The 19541-nt window shown below is 34.0% G+C and overlaps 2 protein-coding genes across 5 annotated transcripts; both read left to right on the forward strand.

Moving 5' to 3' along the window:
• Window positions 1–6297: 6297 nt before the first annotated feature.
• On the forward strand, window positions 6298–15340 carry LOC107861751 (serine/threonine protein phosphatase 2A 55 kDa regulatory subunit B beta isoform). Of its 4 annotated transcripts, none has more exons than XM_016707110.2 (14): window positions 6298–6817; window positions 9587–9690; window positions 9785–9883; window positions 10114–10233; window positions 10561–10770; window positions 11434–11525; window positions 11624–11742; window positions 11856–11979; window positions 12185–12308; window positions 13873–13941; window positions 14027–14118; window positions 14202–14279; window positions 14371–14441; window positions 14549–15340. In XM_016707110.2, the coding sequence occupies exons 1-14, from the start codon at window positions 6700–6702 to the stop codon at window positions 14683–14685; spliced, it is 1557 nt and encodes a 518-aa protein (XP_016562596.1). In that variant the 5' UTR covers window positions 6298–6699; the 3' UTR covers window positions 14686–15340. The 4 variants fall into 4 exon arrangements, with proteins under 4 accessions (XP_016562596.1, XP_016562597.1, XP_016562598.1 ...); XM_016707111.2 differs by having other exon boundaries at window positions 6302–6817; window positions 10561–10767; XM_016707112.2 differs by having other exon boundaries at window positions 6310–6817; window positions 14374–14441.
• Window positions 15341–16266: 926 nt separating this feature from the next.
• On the forward strand, window positions 16267–18121 carry LOC107861752 (NADH-quinone oxidoreductase subunit B 1). The gene is made up of 2 exons (XM_016707114.2): window positions 16267–16836; window positions 17432–18121. The coding sequence occupies exons 1-2, from the start codon at window positions 16439–16441 to the stop codon at window positions 17664–17666; spliced, it is 633 nt and encodes a 210-aa protein (XP_016562600.1). The 5' UTR covers window positions 16267–16438; the 3' UTR covers window positions 17667–18121.
• Window positions 18122–19541: the final 1420 nt, after the last annotated feature.

Here is a 19541-nt window from a genome sequence, read left to right on the forward strand (position 1 = left end):
ATTTGATGATAACTTGTTGTTTTGCATTGTTTGGATGGTGCTTATATATTTTATTTGATTTCTTCCCTTTTTAGTTCCATCTCACTGATTTACGATTATAGCATACCTTAAACATCACTTGATCATGTTCAAAAGTAATTTGGTATTACAATTAATGTATCTAAATTGTTTTACAATATTTGAAAGATGTTAATTTTTATACTTTAATTTTATTTAATTTAATTTTTATACTTTGGTCATTATTCTAACTTGTCCATATATTCAAATAGTTGATCATAAACCTGCGAGTTGGTGAATAATTGACTTCTCAAAAAATTGATAATCTATCTATCATGTGTAGAAATCAACAGTGGCGTTAGTATATAATAAATAATTTGCACAGTCTAGTATTTCTTCAATCTTTCTTACTTAAAATTACATAAACATTCTTATCCTTGAATGTTTGTCCTACAAAAAGATTGGTGTCGTCCGAGAAAGAGTGGCTTCCTTGTGATTCGAACTGCCCGTCCTCACCTTCTCCATACTCCTCTTCTTCATAATCTTCACTATTATCCCATTCATCACCTCGTATTTCGTTGACGTATCATTCACTGCCGGGAGTGGGGGTGGGGCTGATGTGGAAGCTTCTTCCTGGGACCTTCCAACAACTTTAACCAGCAATATAGGTCTGGAGTTATTAGAATCAACGAAAAGCATGTATAATTTCACGTGTCTATCATTCCTTATGAACGTTGGATAGATTTTCCCCCTCCCGTTCATCAAGTAACTAATTATCACATCACTTTGATCACAACTTAATTCACCGTTCTCCTTTATGCTTTTAACCATATCGGCGTATGAACCGTTGCGACGAAGGGCAATGGACACTATCTCCTTAGACGCAGTTTTTCAAATCCAATATTTAGCAGTCTCCTCCCATTCACCAGAAAATATACCACCAACAACCACATAATCTATAATAGATACGATATACCTCGATGATAGTATTTAATAGATTTGAATAGTGGTTTATGAGTCTAGACTTAATAGACTGTAGTCGTCTTCTTCTTAGTTGTTGTCCGTACAGTACATGATTGAGCCTTTTTTACGACCACCAGAATAATCCGATGAATTACAGTTTACAAACACCTAAAGAGTGTTGGAATATTGTTATTGAGCCAAGAATCGATTTTGAAATGTGAGATTGATTTTCAAGCTTTTTGTATGAAAATGGATAGAAAAATTGGGGCTAAAAATATGCAAAAATAGCTTAAAACAATGGAGATAATGTCACTTTCCGATGGATGCTAAAAAATTCAACGAAAAATGGTCGGAAAATTGGGTGGTTGGTAGTGGATTGGTTGAGAAGCTTGATATTTTTTTAAAATTAATTATTCAATATTTATATTTTTGGACATGGACTAAAGTGTAGTTTTAAAAACATTGAGGCTGAAATGGGAAAGGGGCTAAAGTGTTTATTTTGTAAGTTGAGTGCTAGGGTTGCCCTTTTTTTGTGGTCCCATTAGGATGTCTATATTCTCAATTAAAAAAATCCAGTGTCTAAATGTCAAAAAAAAAAAACTGAAAGTGGACTTTTAGCAAATTCCCCCAAGTGACTGGTTATACTTTTGGGGAAAGTACAGAAACGACAGTTCAAATTAAAATATTTTCATAAAAATGACCATGAAATTTAAATTCTACTTTCTAGCCATATCAATTTACTAGCTTGTTCTATACCGTTTCTACACATCTTCTATACAGTTTCTACACAAATCTTATACATATAAATATTCTATACGAAAATTATACAACTTTGATACACAATTTATATAATAGTTGTACATTTTTTTTACACGTTTTATACAATAATTATATATTTTTCATACTTTCTATATATATTTTATACACATACATATTTGATAGAACTATACAATTTCTATACATATATCTTATATAGATAAATATTATATTTAACAATTATATCGTTTTATATAATTTAATTATTATTTCTAAACAATAAAAAAAATAGAATATTTGATCAATTAAAATTTATAGCAAAAAAAAATTGAAATATTTTTAAAAGGGCCAAATTATCCAAGTTAAATACTGTATTAGTATTGTATATAGACTTTATCAGTATTGTATATGGACTGTATATGAACTACATAGGCCAAAATGACCCAAATTAGGAAATGACTATAAAGCGGAAATAGTATATCCGACTGACCATTTTTTAAAAAGTTTTCAAACTTAGGCTATTTATTTTAAAAAATGATATAGAGTAACATTTTTCCCTATAATCTTTGCAAATAGTATTTGAAATAATATATAGATTTCAATATAATTAAATACGTCATAAGAATTGAACAACATGTTCCAAGATGTTTATGGATAATTGATTTTATAGACCACTTGCAAACTTTTAAAAGTTTTATGACCTTTTACAAGAGATCTTTATTTTCACATTAAACAACAACAACAACAACAATAATAATAATAATAATAATAATAATAATTCTATTAATTTTATAAATAGGTAGGAGATCTTAATTCTTCTGCAAAAGTATTGTTAGGGATTATCTTTGTGAAAATCCCTCTCATCAAGATTATTCTTCAAGTGATAAATGTCCCTAACAGGCTAAAACTTTATAAACTTCTAATTTAAGCCCAAGTTCTTTCACATGGCCACTACCCCCAAACCTCTATGCTACTGCAGTTTGAAAACTAGCCCAAATATGTGGGCTACTCCATTCAGCCCATATAAATTTGGCCTTTGATTAAGCTAACATTCGGCCCATATAAATTTGGATCCATAGAAACTATCCAACCTCAAACATCTAGTTTCTAAAAGTCACTTTTACATAAAATTGCATGGTTCGCCTTTCAAATGAGTTCATCTTTTAGCTTTTAACCTTTAAACGAGTTGGTCTTTAATTTTATTTTTTAATAACTAAAAATTAGACAAATACACAACTTATATTTTCAATATAACAAAAAATCTCAGCTCCCTAAATATATTACAAAAATCTCAACACATACACAGAACGTTATGTATATGCCGGCTATGTTATGTATATTAATAGGGAGAGAGAGTAAAGTAATTAAAAAAGTAGGAGAGTGTATAATCACTTCCAAAAGTGTTGGTATTTATGTTATTTATACTTTTAATAATGAATTATGATAAATTGAAATGGAATTTTTTTCTTTTTCCATACGACCTCGACGTGACATGAGCACAAAAAGAGTTCACGAATCATTTTTTATTAGGGTTAAATTTGTTTATTTTACGCAATGATCATATTAAATAGATATCCCTTCAATAAAAGTCATCAAACGAATTTCGGTGACCCACTAAAGTACGGAAGCTAGAATCTTTCATTTGGTCTGATCTTTCATTTTCTCCATCTTGAGCCGGAGGTTTATCGGAAACAGTCTCTCTACATCTTCGGATGTAGTGGTATGAACTGCGTACATCTTACCCTTCTTAGACCTCACTTTGTGGGAATACACTGGACCTGTTATTGTAGTTGTTAATTTTCAACACACACCCCCCTCACCGGTCTCAAAATTATTGGCGTGTTTACTACTTAAAATACTCGTTTCAAAATAGTTGTCAGTTTAAAAGATCAAGAGAATATTTTTTTTTTTTCAGCTTTACCATTAATAATAATTATTCTAAAATAAGAGACACGTTAATAGATTATAAAAATAAAAGAGCCGATAAGGGATACATTAGTCAAATCACACTCCTAATTAATTTTTTATAAAAGTTGTGCAAAACCTAAACCAACCAACAATTTTGAGACGGATGAAACATCTTCTAACATTGAACTTATGCTAAATATTACTCCAGACATGTGAACAATCTACTAAAAGGTCCAAAATTGAGGGTTTGACTTTGATATCATACTAAATGAATGTTGACTCCAATACAACTCAAAAACTAATTCAAACTTATCCAAAATCATAGAAGAATCTAAAGAACTTATCTATCCAAAATCATAGAAGAATTTAAAGAACTTATCTAACTAATTCAAAATTATCCAAAATCATAGAAGAATCTAAAGAACTTATCTATCTTCGATATGGAATTCAATTCATCGTAATTTAACCTTCTTAATTGTTTTATCGAGCACTAAATGATTCTATGATTTGTTTAGACACTGCAACAACATTAAAATGTGATTGTATTGAAAAAAAAATAAAATCAACCACGTGTTTTGATATTCTAATTTTTAGAATGAAACTAGTAAAAAGTAAAAACTCTATAGATTTTATTATTTTATTTTATAAAAAAAACATGTCTTGAAAAATTTTAACTTAGTGTTTGACATCTGAACCTCTAGAATGAATGGAAGTAGAGAAAAGAAACTAAACAAGTATTTATAGCTTCAAAATTCAATCATTACTTTTGAAAAATAAAACATGTCTTCAAAAGAAAAAGAAAAAAGTCAGTCTAAAATCTAAATGATCAAATGGTTAATTTATTCTATCCACAAATGATCAAATAATTAATTTATTCTATCCACCAAAAACATCACATCATCTCTTATGTTACACAGCAACTAGGAGTGCTACTTTTTTCTTTTTGGTGCACACAGCAACTACTACTATATGCGTTATTATTATTAATTAATAAATAAATGAAGAGGCCTCATCTTCAATTGAAATGTGAAAATCAGTAAATATATCAGTAAATTTTATTTAAAAATATTTAAACTGTAGTTTATTTTAGTTAAATGAAATATATTATCTTACTAAACACATTTTATTTAAATTCACAACATAAAATATACTATCATCTTCTCTTTATATGATGAAGCAACAATTAGTATATGGGTTATTAATATTAAAAACTTGACAAGGGCATAAATGTCATTTCCTACAACCTTACCTTTGTGTCCTCTTCCAACAACGCCAAGTGGAGTACAGAAGTTCAATAAAAATATTTGATTGTACTAATATTTTTTCACCTTTTTAACTAACCTCACGTACTGTCATGGTCCCTCCTGCGACCCACCAATAGCACACGAGCTCTTCCTTTTGTCACATGATGAAAAGGTGAAAAAAAATTAGTAATAAAAAAATTATCTTTAGGTTTGAGAATAGGTTCAAGTATTAATTAGATAGAGTAATCGTAGAAATTATTATTTATATGTTTGCATGTACATGAGCAAAGTTGAAGCTTTTTTGAGAATGAAGAACTCTAGACGAAAAATAATAGAGACGATAAGAAATCTACCTTTTAAAATGTGATTTTTTTAATTTATTTTTTTATAATCTTTATTAAATTCAATATATAGAATTTGTCAATAATTTAACAAAAGGCATAAAATATTTCCTTTCGATAAATCAAAATGATGAAAGTGTCCAAGAATGTAGTCAATGAACTCCTTTGAATCTATCACTAATATAATTATCTTTTTTTTTTTTTTGAAAAAAGTTTTTTTTTTTAATTCATTGTCTGAAATTACTTAATTTTGTATTTCACTATGCGTATTATCCATTCATATTATATTTATAGCAGCTATATCTATATTTATTCCCGTTATTCTATAACACTAATTTTAATAATTCGTCAGAGAATACTCTATCAAATTGTCAAAACACGTTCAATGACATTAATTAATGAATTAATTTTATTTTTGTCTAAATTTAACACAAATTATCAAAACACGCTTAGTCAGTCGTCAATCAATTAGTTGATTTCATATGTCTAATTCCACCACAAACTGTCAAAACATGCTCAATCAATCGTCAATTAATAAATTAATTTTACACGTGTCTAACTTTAATACGAACTGTCAAAATACACTCAATCAATGAATTGATGTCAAATGTCTAATTCCACCACGAACGTTTAAAGCATGCTTAGTCAATCATCAATCAACGAATTGACGTAACGTGTCTAACTCACTCGAAAAAATCTAAATTATTTGTTTGTTGACAATAACTCAAAAGTTAATTTCAAAATAAAATTTTAGTAAGGTCAAAATAAATATTTTCTCAAACTTAAAGGTACTTGATATAAAATTTTAATGAAGGAATGGAGATTTTCTTTCAATATATTATGAAGTATGAGAAGAAAAAATGAGAGAAAGGATTACAAAATCAAGAATTGAATGTTATTGAACCAAGTAAAAATTTATATAATCAATCAACTAAATTGCTAAAATGTCGAAAAAAAAAGGTTATTCCATTTTAGGAAACAAATTTAATAATTTCCTTTGTATATGGGACAGTGAGTCACCATGGTATCATAAAGTCGGTAAAATTATCAAAGCTTTAAGTAAAATAAAATAAAATATATATTAGGTGGACAAAGAGAAAATGTATTATTGACAGACCTTTAGTTAGAGAGAGAAACAACAGTGTTGTTCTTCAAAGACAAAAACAAATACTAGCAAATTCCCTATTTTCTCCTTCTCCCCAAATCCAATCACACTAGAAAAAATAAAATAGCAATTTTGATAATGTTTATGAAGTTGTAGTAATAATATTAATAATAATAATAATGGTTGAATCTGAATCCTACATTTTTATTTTTCTATGAAGTTCCGACCGCCGATTCCCTAAAACCTAAACGCCGATTCGGCGATTCATTTTGTTTTTGTTTTCTTTTGTCTTCGTCTAATTGTTGTTATTATTGTTATTTCGATTCGATTTTATTTTGCTTATATTGAAGGGATAAAAAAAAAATTAATTGAAAAAGGAAGAAAGATGAACGGTGGTGATGGTGGAGATGTCGCGGCAGCTCCGGCGGGTCCACCACCGCCGCTTGAGTGGAAATTTTCTCAGGTATTTGGTGAACGTACCGCCGGCGAAGAAGTTCAGGAAGGTAATTTATTTATTATTATTTTAGCAATTGTTTATTGTAGTTAATTCGTTTTTACAGTTTGGATCCATGATTAGTTTGCTGTCAGTGTTGTGATTAGGGTTTTTGATCGATTAATTACGATAAATCTGTTAGATTTTTCGATTACGGTGTTTGATTGAGTGATTTGAGACTTTAGCGGATTGAGAACAGTATCAATTGAACTTGTTGTTACTTTTAGATTTTGTTTAGCTTGTGTGTAGATCTAGGTGATTGTTTTTTGTTCGTTTTGATTTAGTAGAGGACTGCCGAGTGTAGATTATTGGCTTTGATGCAAGCATCGCTAGTTTCTTTGATGCTTTTGAGTGTTGGAACTTTATGTATGCATGTATGCAGAAATGTATATTACGAGGGTGCGCTATTAAGTGGCTATGCTATCATGATTCACGTATTACCACTTGCAACTTGCAACGGTTAGTATTGATGCGGTCGCTAGGCGTTCTTTTAGCTCCACGCACTAAGCTTTTGAGCGTTAAGGTGTGGACAACTGCCTCATTTCGAATCAGTATGACAGTATGTGTACAAGGAGATGTCAGGTAAAAATGCTGAAGAATAGATGTCTCCCTTGCCTAAATTGTGGAAAGATTTGATGTCGCTCATGGGATGTGAGCTTTGATTAACCGTCTTTAACCATAACATGCATATAATTGACCATCCCGAAATAAGATTCTGTTGATGTCTATTTTGCTGCAACACAGTAAAGGTTGTTACTTTCTTGTGAAATGCTTCAATTTGTCATATGAAATGTCTATTACATCTTTTATTGGCTCCCATTAGACTAGTTCCGATATGCTCTCTTGTTTTCAAGATGCACTATATGCAATGCGTAGGGGAGTCGTCGGTCATTCCATTCTTGATGTTTGAGTCAGTAACTCAATGTAGGCGGAATGCTTGTACACTTTTGTAGATGCTACCTTTTGCTTTATCTTCTGCGTTAATATTGTACTGATGTGAGAGTAGTTAGTTTCATGACCTTCAATGAAAGTTTTTGAAATTTCTTGTGTCTTGTATCTAGTTACCCAAGTATCTATAAGCATGAGGATTATATGTTCCATAAGATAGTAAGGAGTTGGATTAGCTTGATGCCGTTTTACCTAATTAGCGTAGAATTTAAGTTTTCAGAATGAAACTGAATTGGTATTTCTCTTTCATTCAGCATCTTGAGCACGAGACTTCTTCCTAAATCATGATTCATGGTGTGTATCAAAGTTCATTTTTTCTGAAGTTTATACCACACTCAAGCTCCTTTTTCCTCTGGCCCTCTGCTCTTGCATCTTTTTCTTTTACTTCTGTCTCATGTTTTTTTTGTCTGAGATATGCAGACTGTCCGTTGCAGAATGGAGGATGCACTGAGTATCAGTCTTTTGATCATTTGGAGTTTCCCTTTTCTAATGCCAACACATGTAGTTTCAGGAGTCAAAAGTATTCATTTGTCTTTTATTGACTCTAAAGGAACTTTCATATACCATCCACTAGTAATCTTTTGATCCTTGAAGTTTTCCTTTCCTAATACCAACACATGTAGGGTGTACTCGGTATTATGGAAAATGTTTTCTTGAAAAATATTTTCCAAGAAAATAATTGGAGTTCGTACTTATTTTCTTGTGTTTGGTACGTAAGCAAAAAGCATTTGTCTAGAATCTAGACAAATACTATGAGAGGTAACAGTGGGGTAGGGGTGTGGAGTGGTGAGGACGGGGGTGGAGGTGAAGATGAGGTGTGTTGGAAGGGTGGGCAAGACACGATCGAATGTGAAATGCTACTTGTGGAACTTGTTTTCCCTACTTTTATCAGAGAAGTCGTTTTGCTTATTTTTAAGTAACTTATTTTCCTAGAGGAAGTGTTTTAAAAAAAAATTGACCAACTGAAGTTGGGGAAATCTGCAACATTCTGTAAGCCTAATGCCAACACATGTGGTGTCCGAAGTCCAAGCACATGGAATTATTTTATCCGGCTCGTGTTTTTCTTCTTATTGTCTCTTAAGGAATGTGTATATACGATGTGTATGCATTTAGTTTTGTCAGAAATAAGATCATTTTGGTCACGTTTCAAAGCTCTCTAAACTGCCAAGCCATGGCTTAATCAATTTCACTATTTTTATTCACATCTATTCCCTAGCTCAGATGCACGAGCTACACTTTTCCTCTATGTACAGTTTCTCTTTAGTTTGGCTGAAGCATGCCTTGAGATTTTGATTTTGCGCCCTGTCGGTGCTTGCAAACATTCAATTGTTCCTGTCATATTTCCTTTAAGCTTGCACTATGTTGCAATAAGATGAAAGGAACAGAAAATAATGCTTGTAGAACCTGTACATGATTCATATCCATGATACTCATCTGGTACTCCATGTTGTATGACATGGTTTGACTGGTAACAGTGTGCTGTTCATATTATTTAAACTTGTTGCATGGTCAACTGTTGGACTGTGATATGATATATAGATGAGCTTAATTTAGAAATGCAAGGTAAGGCTGCGTACAATACACCCTCGTGGTGCTGCCCTTCCCCGGACCCTGCGCATATCGGGAGCTTTAGTGCACCAGGCTGCCCTTTTTTTTATTTATAAATCTGTATTGCAAATTAATTTGAAGTGCCTGGATAGTGCAGCTGTACCATTTCTAGTTGCATGGGGAGTTCACAACTATGAGAGCATGTGCTTTGCTTTCTCTGTTCTATGTTTAGGACACTACATTTTGAGTATCATGATGTATTTTCTCATATTTATTGTTGTAGTTGATATCATCTCCGCGATTGAGTTCGATAAATCTGGTGACCATCTTGCTACTGGAGATCGCGGGGGCAGGGTGGTATTATTTGAAAGGACTGATACAAAAGAGGTGGGTTTATTCGCAGTGTAGTTCAGAAGATTTATTAAAAATTGGATTTTGTTTTCTCTGATTGTTTCTCTCCCTTTGCATTGTTTTACCTTAGAATATTGGAAGTCAGAGAGAGCTAGAGAGAATGGACTATTCAGTGAGTCGGCATCCAGAGTTCCGCTACAAGACAGAATTTCAAAGCCATGAACCTGAGGTATCTCTCAATTCTTTGTTGTTCGTGCTTTTTTATTCTTCCTTTTTGGAGTGATGAAAGAGTTAGTAGAATCTTATTTATCTGGTTCTTATGTACCCCTTTCCTGTCCAGATGCATCTATGAAGGGTGAATTGCCTCTGCTGTTATTTCTCATTCTTCATTTGCTTTGCTTTACTTTTTTCTCGCGTCAAGTAGTATTCTAACTTTTCACGTTGCACCTTTCTGTTCAGTTTGATTATCTGAAGAGCTTGGAGATAGAGGAGAAGATCAACAAGATCCGTTGGTGCCAATCATCTAATGGTGCCCTCTTTCTTCTATCTACCAATGACAAAACCATAAAGTATTGGAAGGTGACTAGTTCATCCAACTTGCTTTTCTGTGGTTCCTTAAATTCAGTGTAACTTGCTCAGTTTATTCTGGTAAAATAAAATGAGCAGTATTCTTCTTTACATTCCATGGCTCAAGATACATTTTTGCTGTTGTACTGATAAGCAATATTAATTGTTAATTTTAAGTGTTTTGGGGAGCTACTGTGATTGTTGTTGTGATGTAAACTAGTTGTTGATTGACCTAAGTCACATCTATTGTCTACCTGTGACTGGGCTTTTTTTTGGGGGGTGGGAGGTGGGTTCTTAATCAATATGCTGAGTTGTTCACTACTTCTTTTGCTGATTCAGGTCCAAGAGAAGAAAGTTAAGAAGATATCCGAAATGAATATTGATCCTTCCAGAGCTGTTGGAAATGGCAGTGTGGCCAGTTCTAGTGTTTCTTCCAGTCCGAAGCAGTGTCTTGCTAATGGGGGTTATGCAGATAGATCTGTCAATTGCTTGAGCAATGATTTGTCATTTCCACCTGGGGGCTTTTCCTCATTACGTTTACCTGTGGTAGTTGTACTTAAGCTATATATGTCCTGTATGTTTGGTTCTTTATGGCATGTCGAGCATGTCTATGTGCATTATTTGTTTATCCACCAAACATTTACACGAAAAAGAAACGCTATGACCAATTTCATGAAGTACATGTTAGATATTTTAAAGTTCTTTTTTTATTCCTTACACACAAAAAAAAGAGAAAAGAAAGAGGAACAGATCTCATGAAGTTGCAGCTTGAGTGAAGGAATGCACATGGTGTTCTTGATCCCTGGTTACTGAGGAGACTGTTCTTTCTAGTTTCTTCTAGTTCTAGTTGTTTTCTGTTGTCTAAAAACGTAGTTATAAACTAGTTAATTGTGAACCCAACCTCCGATGAAGGGTGAAAAAAATTTAACGTACAAGCTAGGATGTGTTCATGTTTTATGTGCTTTTGTAAGTGTCTTTGGTTTCTCTTGCATGATATGGATACACAGCATGTTGTTTATCTTCAGATCCTCAGCCTTGGGTCATTGGAAACTTGAAGCGTTTTCGGTGTCTTAATTTCTTTCTATTGATTTGTTGAAGAATTTCGGTTCTCCACTACATCTCCTCTCCCTAAGACAGTTAACTTTTTAAACTTAACATGGTGTCCTCACTAGTACTCCATTTGAATCTAAAAGCTTTGGAATGTTATTGTAGGTTACAAGTAATGAGACCAGCCTTGTTGCAAGGTGCAGAAGAGTGTATGCTCATGCACACGACTATCACATCAACTCAATTTCAAATAACAGGTGAAGATATTGCTCTTATAGTTCTGCTTTGCCATGTTTTCTTTTTCTGGTTTACAAGAGCTCATGGTAATTTTTCTGATCTTTTCTTTTCCATTCAGTGATGGCGAAACATTTATATCGGCTGATGATCTCCGGATCAACCTTTGGAACTTGGAAATAAGCAATCAGAGTTTCAATATTGTTGATGTCAAGCCAACAAATATGGAAGATCTAACTGGTAAGCCTTTCCTTAGTTTCTTTTGTTGTGGGAACCTTAACTAGGTCATAATTTTCATTTCATTGTTTATATTAATAGATGCGTAGACTTTAACCATATTTTATTTATTGCAGAGGTGATAACTTCAGCAGAGTTTCATCCTTCTCATTGCAACACGTTAGCTTATAGTAGTTCAAAAGGGTCAATTCGTCTCGTAGATCTGCGGCAGTCTGCTTTGTGCGACTCACATTCTAAATTGTTAGTTTCACTCTTCCCTTTATTTCTAATTTTCAATGCATGTAGGTTTTTTTCCTTCTTTAAATGTGTTCTTGTCCAGCAGAAGATAGAAAGGATGAAAATGTTCTGGAATAGAATAGGACTACTTTTGCTAGGCACAGATATGTATTTCAAATTACTTCCTGATAGCGTTTTAAATTAAAAATATTGGCTCCTCGCTATGCAGGTTTGAAGAGCAAGAAGCACCAGGTTCAAGATCTTTTTTCACCGAGATAATTGCTTCGATTTCAGATATTAAATTTTCTAAGGATGGAAGATACATACTCAGTCGCGACTATATGACCCTAAAGGTTGGTAACTTTTACTTTTGTTTCACAATATCTTTGATGGAATATCTGGCTGCTGGAGCAATTGCAATGTGCTTTGCATTTATGTGTCTTACTTTGTCAAGGGTACTGTTTGATCTGTAAAAGCTTTTAACAAAAAGTATAGTTCCAATGAGGTGGCAATATCAGAGCTCATGGCATGCTTCATGGCCTTCATTGTGCATGTCGTCGCTTTTTCCTCATTTCTAACAATATATTATCGCCTATTATCCATTGAGGACCCCTCTCAGTTGATATTGTGTTGAACTTGGTTATATGATATGGAACACTTTCAAGTGCATTTATAGTCCTCGTGCATTTACTCTGGAAAGAACATTTATGGGCTTGTAGATGCTTTTTATGTGGTTCATGTCCGGGAGCCTCCCAAGTTTTTACTGTTATTTTTGTTAGTTGATGGGGGGTATTTCACCTTTGATTATTCTATTCCCTTTTGGCAAGCTTTTGCAGTCCGAATTTATTTTTTTTGTGCTAGTTGTGGGTTCTGGCAGCTTAATTTTATGATTGATGAATAAAAGCTGCCTGATCTTTCTTAACAAATCTTGGTAGAAACATTTTGTCCTCGGTTGTCCGTTTTCTCAATATTCTCATCTCAGTTCAATGTGGTGGGTCGGGTTAGAAATATTTTAAGTTCCTTGACCCCTAATATTTGAATTTAGGCAGTTGAATTTTGAGTACTTTTTTCTTGTATATGCGCTCTATTGCCTTTGAAGACAATTTTTTTTAGTATTGGAATGCAATGACCCCGAATAGAGTGGAATGGGATACAAATGATTCATTTAGTCCTCCATCCCCGATCCCCCTTCCTGCTCTTTTGAATTTGGAATTGAGGTATGTAATAATATGTTTGATTGGTTGATATATGCATATTATTGCTTTCAATATCTTGTCACTTCATATTTTTTAGCTAAAGAATTTGTGTGGTGGGGAGATAGAACGGAAGGTGTAACATTTTCATTTAAAATGAGCAGAGACATATTACAAGCTGCATTTAAAAAGAGCTAGCTGGCCAAAAGAAGGGAATGATCGGCCAGCTCCATCTCACGGATTTAGTTTGAATTACTCTCTTCTAATTGACATTCTAGTTGTAGTTTCAGGATTGGACACTTCTATGGCCCGCAGGGTAAATCTGATCCTCAGAGATGATCGATTGCCTGGAAGAATCTAATCAGAGTTTAATTGTTAGTTTAAGTTCTGTTTTAGGAACCACTCCACCTTTATCCTAAAGCAAGTCTTTTAAGATGCTGCTCAGTTTAGCTATATTATCTGTCTTGTTCTATTTAACACACTGCCATTCAATGTTTGATGCTTATTTGTTTTTTCTGAACTACATAGCATTAAAGTAGATCAAGTCCAGGAATTTATGTTATTGGTTAAGTATAGTTGCTTGTTGTTTTTAAGCTGGGTCTTCGTTGGTTCAGCTTTTGTTAGGACTGTCGGTTCTTCCATGTCTGTATGCTTTCTATCTCAACAGTGGAATTTTATGGACAGGAATGTTTTATCATTACTGAACTCACCTTGCTTTTTTCAGCTATGGGATATAAACATGGATTCTGGTCCAGTATCAACCTTCCAGGTTCATGAATATTTGAGACCAAAGGTGAATTACCATCTGCGTCAAGATGTTACGTGTCTATTTTTGGTATGTTTCTTTGCTGATCATAGGGTTTTTTACTGACCCGCAGCTATGCGATTTATATGAGAATGACTCCATCTTCGACAAGTTCGAGTGTTGCCTTAGTGGTGATGGGCTGCGAGTAGCTACTGGTTCTTATAGGTGTGTAGACCGTCATCTATTTTGATGTTTCTTTTATTAGTTCACCTCTGTTTTTTTAAAAAAAAATATTAGTATGATTTCAGCAATCTTTTCCGCGTCTTTGGTTGTGCTGCGGGAACTACTGAAGCAAATACACTAGAAGCTAGCAAAAACCCCATGAGGTACCTATATCTTATTATTTTCGTGTGAAAAGATTTGGATACAAATGTTGTTTGTCTTGGTCTCTTACTGACATTGATTGTGCTCCACCAGAAGACAAGTACAGACTCCTTCAAGGCCTTCCAGGTCCCTGAGCAGTAGCATAACACGTGTTGTCAGGAGAGGTATGCATCCTACATATTCATATATGGACTTGACTGAAGTCATGATTATACATTCCTTTTTACCAGAAATTTATTTCACAAACTGAAGTACATTTATTTGCATACAGGTTCAGAAAGTCCAGGGGTTGATGCAAATGGAAATTCATTCGATTTCACGACAAAGTTGCTCCATCTAGCGTGGCATCCAACTGAAAATTCAATTGCCTGTGCCGCTGCAAACAGCTTGTATATGTATTATGCATAAGCGTTAACAGGAGCAATGTAGTTTTCTTGGATAGCATTTTTTCAGGTTGCTTTTTGAGAAATGTTCTTCAGAAGCAGCTTGAGGTTCTACCATTTCACTTCCAGGTGCCTCGCCAACCTGTAACATGATTTGATGTCAAGGTCCAGAAGTGGATGAAAGACTCCACACGAAGCAACTTTGTCTATGTCAGCATACTGGTGACCTCGCTGCGTTCTTATCCCTTCTCGTTTTCTGCTTTGCTCTTTGGAATTTGTTATTATATTGGGTTGAAGTAGGGAAAGTATGCCATAGTTGTCCTACAAGCAAAAACTAATGGATGTGCAAAAAATTGCCACTAGTTTTTAAGGTAAATGTAGTTTTTACTAGAAATGTTGGGGGAAAGGAGCTGCTGCTAACTTGCAGGGCGTTTAGCTTATTTTCCTTGGATAGCATTATTTTTTGTAGGATAAATCAGTGTGCCTTTTGTTATAGATTATTAACTCTTTTAAGTAAATTTTTTTTGTAAAACAAGTTGAAGGGCACTGACATTTTGCTTACCTGTATTTTTTGCTTTTGGGAAGTGAAATTGGCACTGTTAAGCTTGTCACTCCTTACAGAATGTCAGTGTTTTAACATTCTATAACTCATATTAGATTGAAGTCTGTAGTTTTTCGTACCTGCACTTTTTCTGCCAGATCCTTGTGATGGAATCTAATAATGATCTGGCAAACATGTTTTGATATAATTGATAATTGTTTGTTGGGTGATCATATCATACGCTTGTTTTTGCTGCGATGCATTGTGCTCGACACAATCTGTGAATCATATGAATAAATTTTGTGTTCGTTTTTTCTATGAATCCTAATACGTACTGGAATTCATGTCATCAAATTGCCGTATCACATATTTCACGTGTAAATTTTGTCAACCTATCGGTCTGAATATCTTTATCACTAAAGAGAAGCTCCTTTCATTGAATCCTCCTTTCATTACTTGGGTGAATGAATACTCTAGTCCTTCCTAAATTAGTACTCCCTTGTCTCAATTTAGTGACCTTTTTTTAGAAGTTTTTCTTTCATAAATTTGATGCACAATCAAACACTACTACATAAATTGAGAACGATAGGAACACCTTTTTAGTCCAATAAAATAAATGTCCACTTGAAAATTCAAGAGAGCATTCATTTTTAAAGTAGCATGTTTGTTAACATTTTCTTTTGGTGTCAACCACTTAAAAAATCTGCGATAAATTAGGATTTGATCAGAGTATTTATACATATTAAAAGAAGGAAGATGGGATATGGTGGCAGGGAGCTAGAGCTCGTCGCTAAAGCATCTCGTTATTGGTCACATATTAAAAGAAGGAAGATGGGATATGGTGGCAGGGAGCTAGAGCTCGTCGCTAAAGCATCTCGTTATTGGTCCCATCCCTACATTGTATATCCTGCCAACATTGCATATGGGAAAATTATCCTAAACAGATAAAAAAGATCAGAATTACCCGCATAGTAAATTAAACTTATGTGCTCTTGGGATATCCAGAATTTTCTAAAAATAAAGATATTGTAATTTAAGCTAACACAACACAATACGTAACAATCATCCAAACAAGCTGTGCATCTCCAGAAAATGCCACGTTGAATAAATAAATAGGCATGCAGCATTTGGCTGAGTGACATAAGACAACAAGTCGTTTAAGTCGGTGCTTCACATTTCTCCTGCATATATCTTCAAATTATTTTTCAATTCCGTCCTCCCTCTGTTCACCGGCGATATGGCTCTTTTACGGAGACTATCTACAGCAGCAACTTCTCGTCGTCCTGCTTTAATCTCCTCTTCCGCTCTGCATATTCACACTGCTGCATCCTCAGCTCCGGCGGAAGTCGGAACTCCACAGCCTCCGTCGCCGAGACCGTCGTCTCCGCCGGCGTTGCCTAAGGCGGCGGAATATGTGATTTCAAAGGTGGATGACCTGATGAATTGGGCTCGACGTGGATCAATATGGCCGATGACTTTCGGACTGGCTTGTTGTGCTGTGGAGATGATGCATACAGGTGCGGCTAGGTATGATTTGGACCGGTTCGGTGTTATATTCCGGCCCAGCCCGAGACAGTCTGATTGCATGATCGTTGCTGGTACTCTTACTAATAAGATGGCTCCCGCCTTGCGAAGGTCACTTTCTCTTCTTTATTTTATTTTGGAAACCATATGCTATATATTTACCTCTAATTTATGTGTCATAAAGTGTTTGGATCAGGTGGTTGAGCACCTCCACTTTCAATCGATATGCGCATATGTACATGTGGGAACGCTATTGATCCTCTTAGAAAAAAAATTCACAAGTTAAATTTCTAAATTTTAATCGTCAATTTGGATATACAACTTATTAGTTTCTAAACATGAAGTTCACATACTTTGAAATAATAATTCAAAATATTTAAAAGGTAAAATAGAAAATTAATCACGGTCAGGGAGAACTCGTTTGACTTGAGAAATACGAAGCTACATACCCCATAAATTAGGACAGATGGAGTACATGACATGCATATAGAACGTACTTGTCATAGAGACAAGAATCAATGTATTAGTAGTGTAATACAATAAGAGTATCTACAGACAAAAGCTTTGTTAAATTACGTACCCTCATAACAAAATCGGAGGTAACTAGACTGTAATGCTTAATTAACGGATTGTGTATTACAAGAAAGAATGATATGATCAACATTGGTTGATATATAGTTTAATTTGTTGGAATGATATTTGGTAGGGTATATGATCAGATGCCGGAACCGAGGTGGGTGATATCGATGGGGAGCTGTGCAAATGGAGGTGGTTATTACCACTACTCATACTCAGTAGTGAGGGGCTGTGATAGGATTGTTCCTGTTGATATTTATGTACCTGGTTGTCCTCCCACTGCTGAGGCATTGCTCTATGGTATTTTGCAGCTTCAGAAGAAAATTCACCGCAGAAAAGATTTTCTTCATTGGTGGACCAGTTAATATGATCATGATCCTTCAAATTATAGTGTATGTGGTACTTATCTTTCATATATATATATGTGTGTGTGTGTTATGCTTCTTGTGTGTACTCAAGATGCATGCCAATAAAATGGAAGCTGGAACGTCAAGTGGATAGAGTTAACCTTTGTAGTGTCGGGCTAAAAAAAAGGAGATAGCATAATGCTGGTCCGACTTGTATATCGTATTTGGTTGAAGAAGCATCGGACAAGTTGGAGTTCTTACTTTCTTGGGACTCCACTATCAAGATCTGTTTTTATTATATGGTCATATCACATATGGATGTAGAAAAAGCTTATACCACTAGAGAATCTATAAACTAGCTAAAGCTACAATGGGATTTCGTGTAGTTGTAATTAGTAAGATGTTAAAAACTGTATTACTCCTGTGATGTACTTAGGTGATTATACTAATATTAGTAGTAACAGTTATAATCAGTTTGCACACTCTTTTAGTCTCCATTGACCCCTGAAATACGCTACTTCTACAGTTCTACTATGCCAATATATATCATGAATTTATTAACTTACATATATACGCTATTTACACTGTCAGTCTTATTCAACATGATGTTGCAAGTTCTATTAGTTCTATGCACCGAGAGGAATAATTAGTTGTAGACCTGGTATCTTTTATGTGACTATTTAGTGTAACTTTTGTTTTTAATTTACAAAAGTCAAAAGTGTCATAAATGCTGAAATAGAGGGTGTGACAGAATAATAACACGTCAAGTGCCATGTTATTATTAAATATTTATAAATGTTTAATTTTATAAATTCTGTTATTATTATGTATTATCTCGCTGCATGTAAAGGTTTATATACATTTTTAAATTAGGAATCCGCTACGAGTGTTGGTAATTAAATGGGCTACAAAACTAAACAAACAAAAGTATCAGTTGAGTGGTATGGGCTTTATGAGGAGTAGAAATTATTTGATTTTTCAGATAATTATTAAGGAACTTAAACATACAACACCCAACATGGATGTGTTTGCCATGAAATCTGATGAAGATTAATGCCCACCCACCATGGATGTGTTAGCATTTAAAAGAAAAAGGAACTTGTCATTGAAAAGAACCGACTATTGTATAGGCTTGGAAGATTATTATTCATAGATTGTGTCATCAAATCTCAAAAAAAATCAATTACGGTTCTAGAACTGATCGAAGTATTGGTTGTGTGTGTGTGTTTACATTGAAATTAGACTGATCCGGATTCACTCTAGGATGTCTCGTCTTGGGGGTAAAGCACTCTCTGACAAATGCAATTTCATACTCAAAAGGGCCCGAACCGGAAATCTTTGGTTAAGAATAAACATGTATTCATCACTCCACCACAATTTTTGTAGGTGATTTCTATTGATTTGCTTGTGTGAATTAGATCAAAGTATTCCTACGTTTTCCCCTTACAAATCAGTAGTACATCACGTGGGCATAAAGCCCACTACCAAAACTGGAATTGAATATGGAAACCAAATGGGTCCAGTTTTACTGAAATGCACTAAAAACTGCAAGTCATGGATGTCCTGTTGTCTAGCCACTTTTGTTGGTCATTTGACTTAACTGGTTTAATATGCCATTATTTCTAAATGGTGGGTGTTACTATTTATAACCACAGCCCCATTTAACTATCGCCATTTTTTGTTGACAACGACCGAACGAATTCACACTTAAAAAGGAAAATTGGAAATGATCAGAATTTCACATGATAAGAAGTCACTGTTTTTAGTATCAATGTTTATACCCTATATCGTCATGTTTGATTGGTTAAATATTTAAAATATATTTTCTTGAATGAGTAGCTGTTTTTTTACATTTGAGGTAGTGATATAAACTGCGTACATTTATCCTTTTCA

Source organism: Capsicum annuum, chromosome 3 (genome assembly GCF_002878395.1).
Source record: "Capsicum annuum cultivar UCD-10X-F1 chromosome 3, UCD10Xv1.1, whole genome shotgun sequence".
Lineage (NCBI taxonomy): Eukaryota > Viridiplantae > Streptophyta > Magnoliopsida > Solanales > Solanaceae > Capsicum > Capsicum annuum.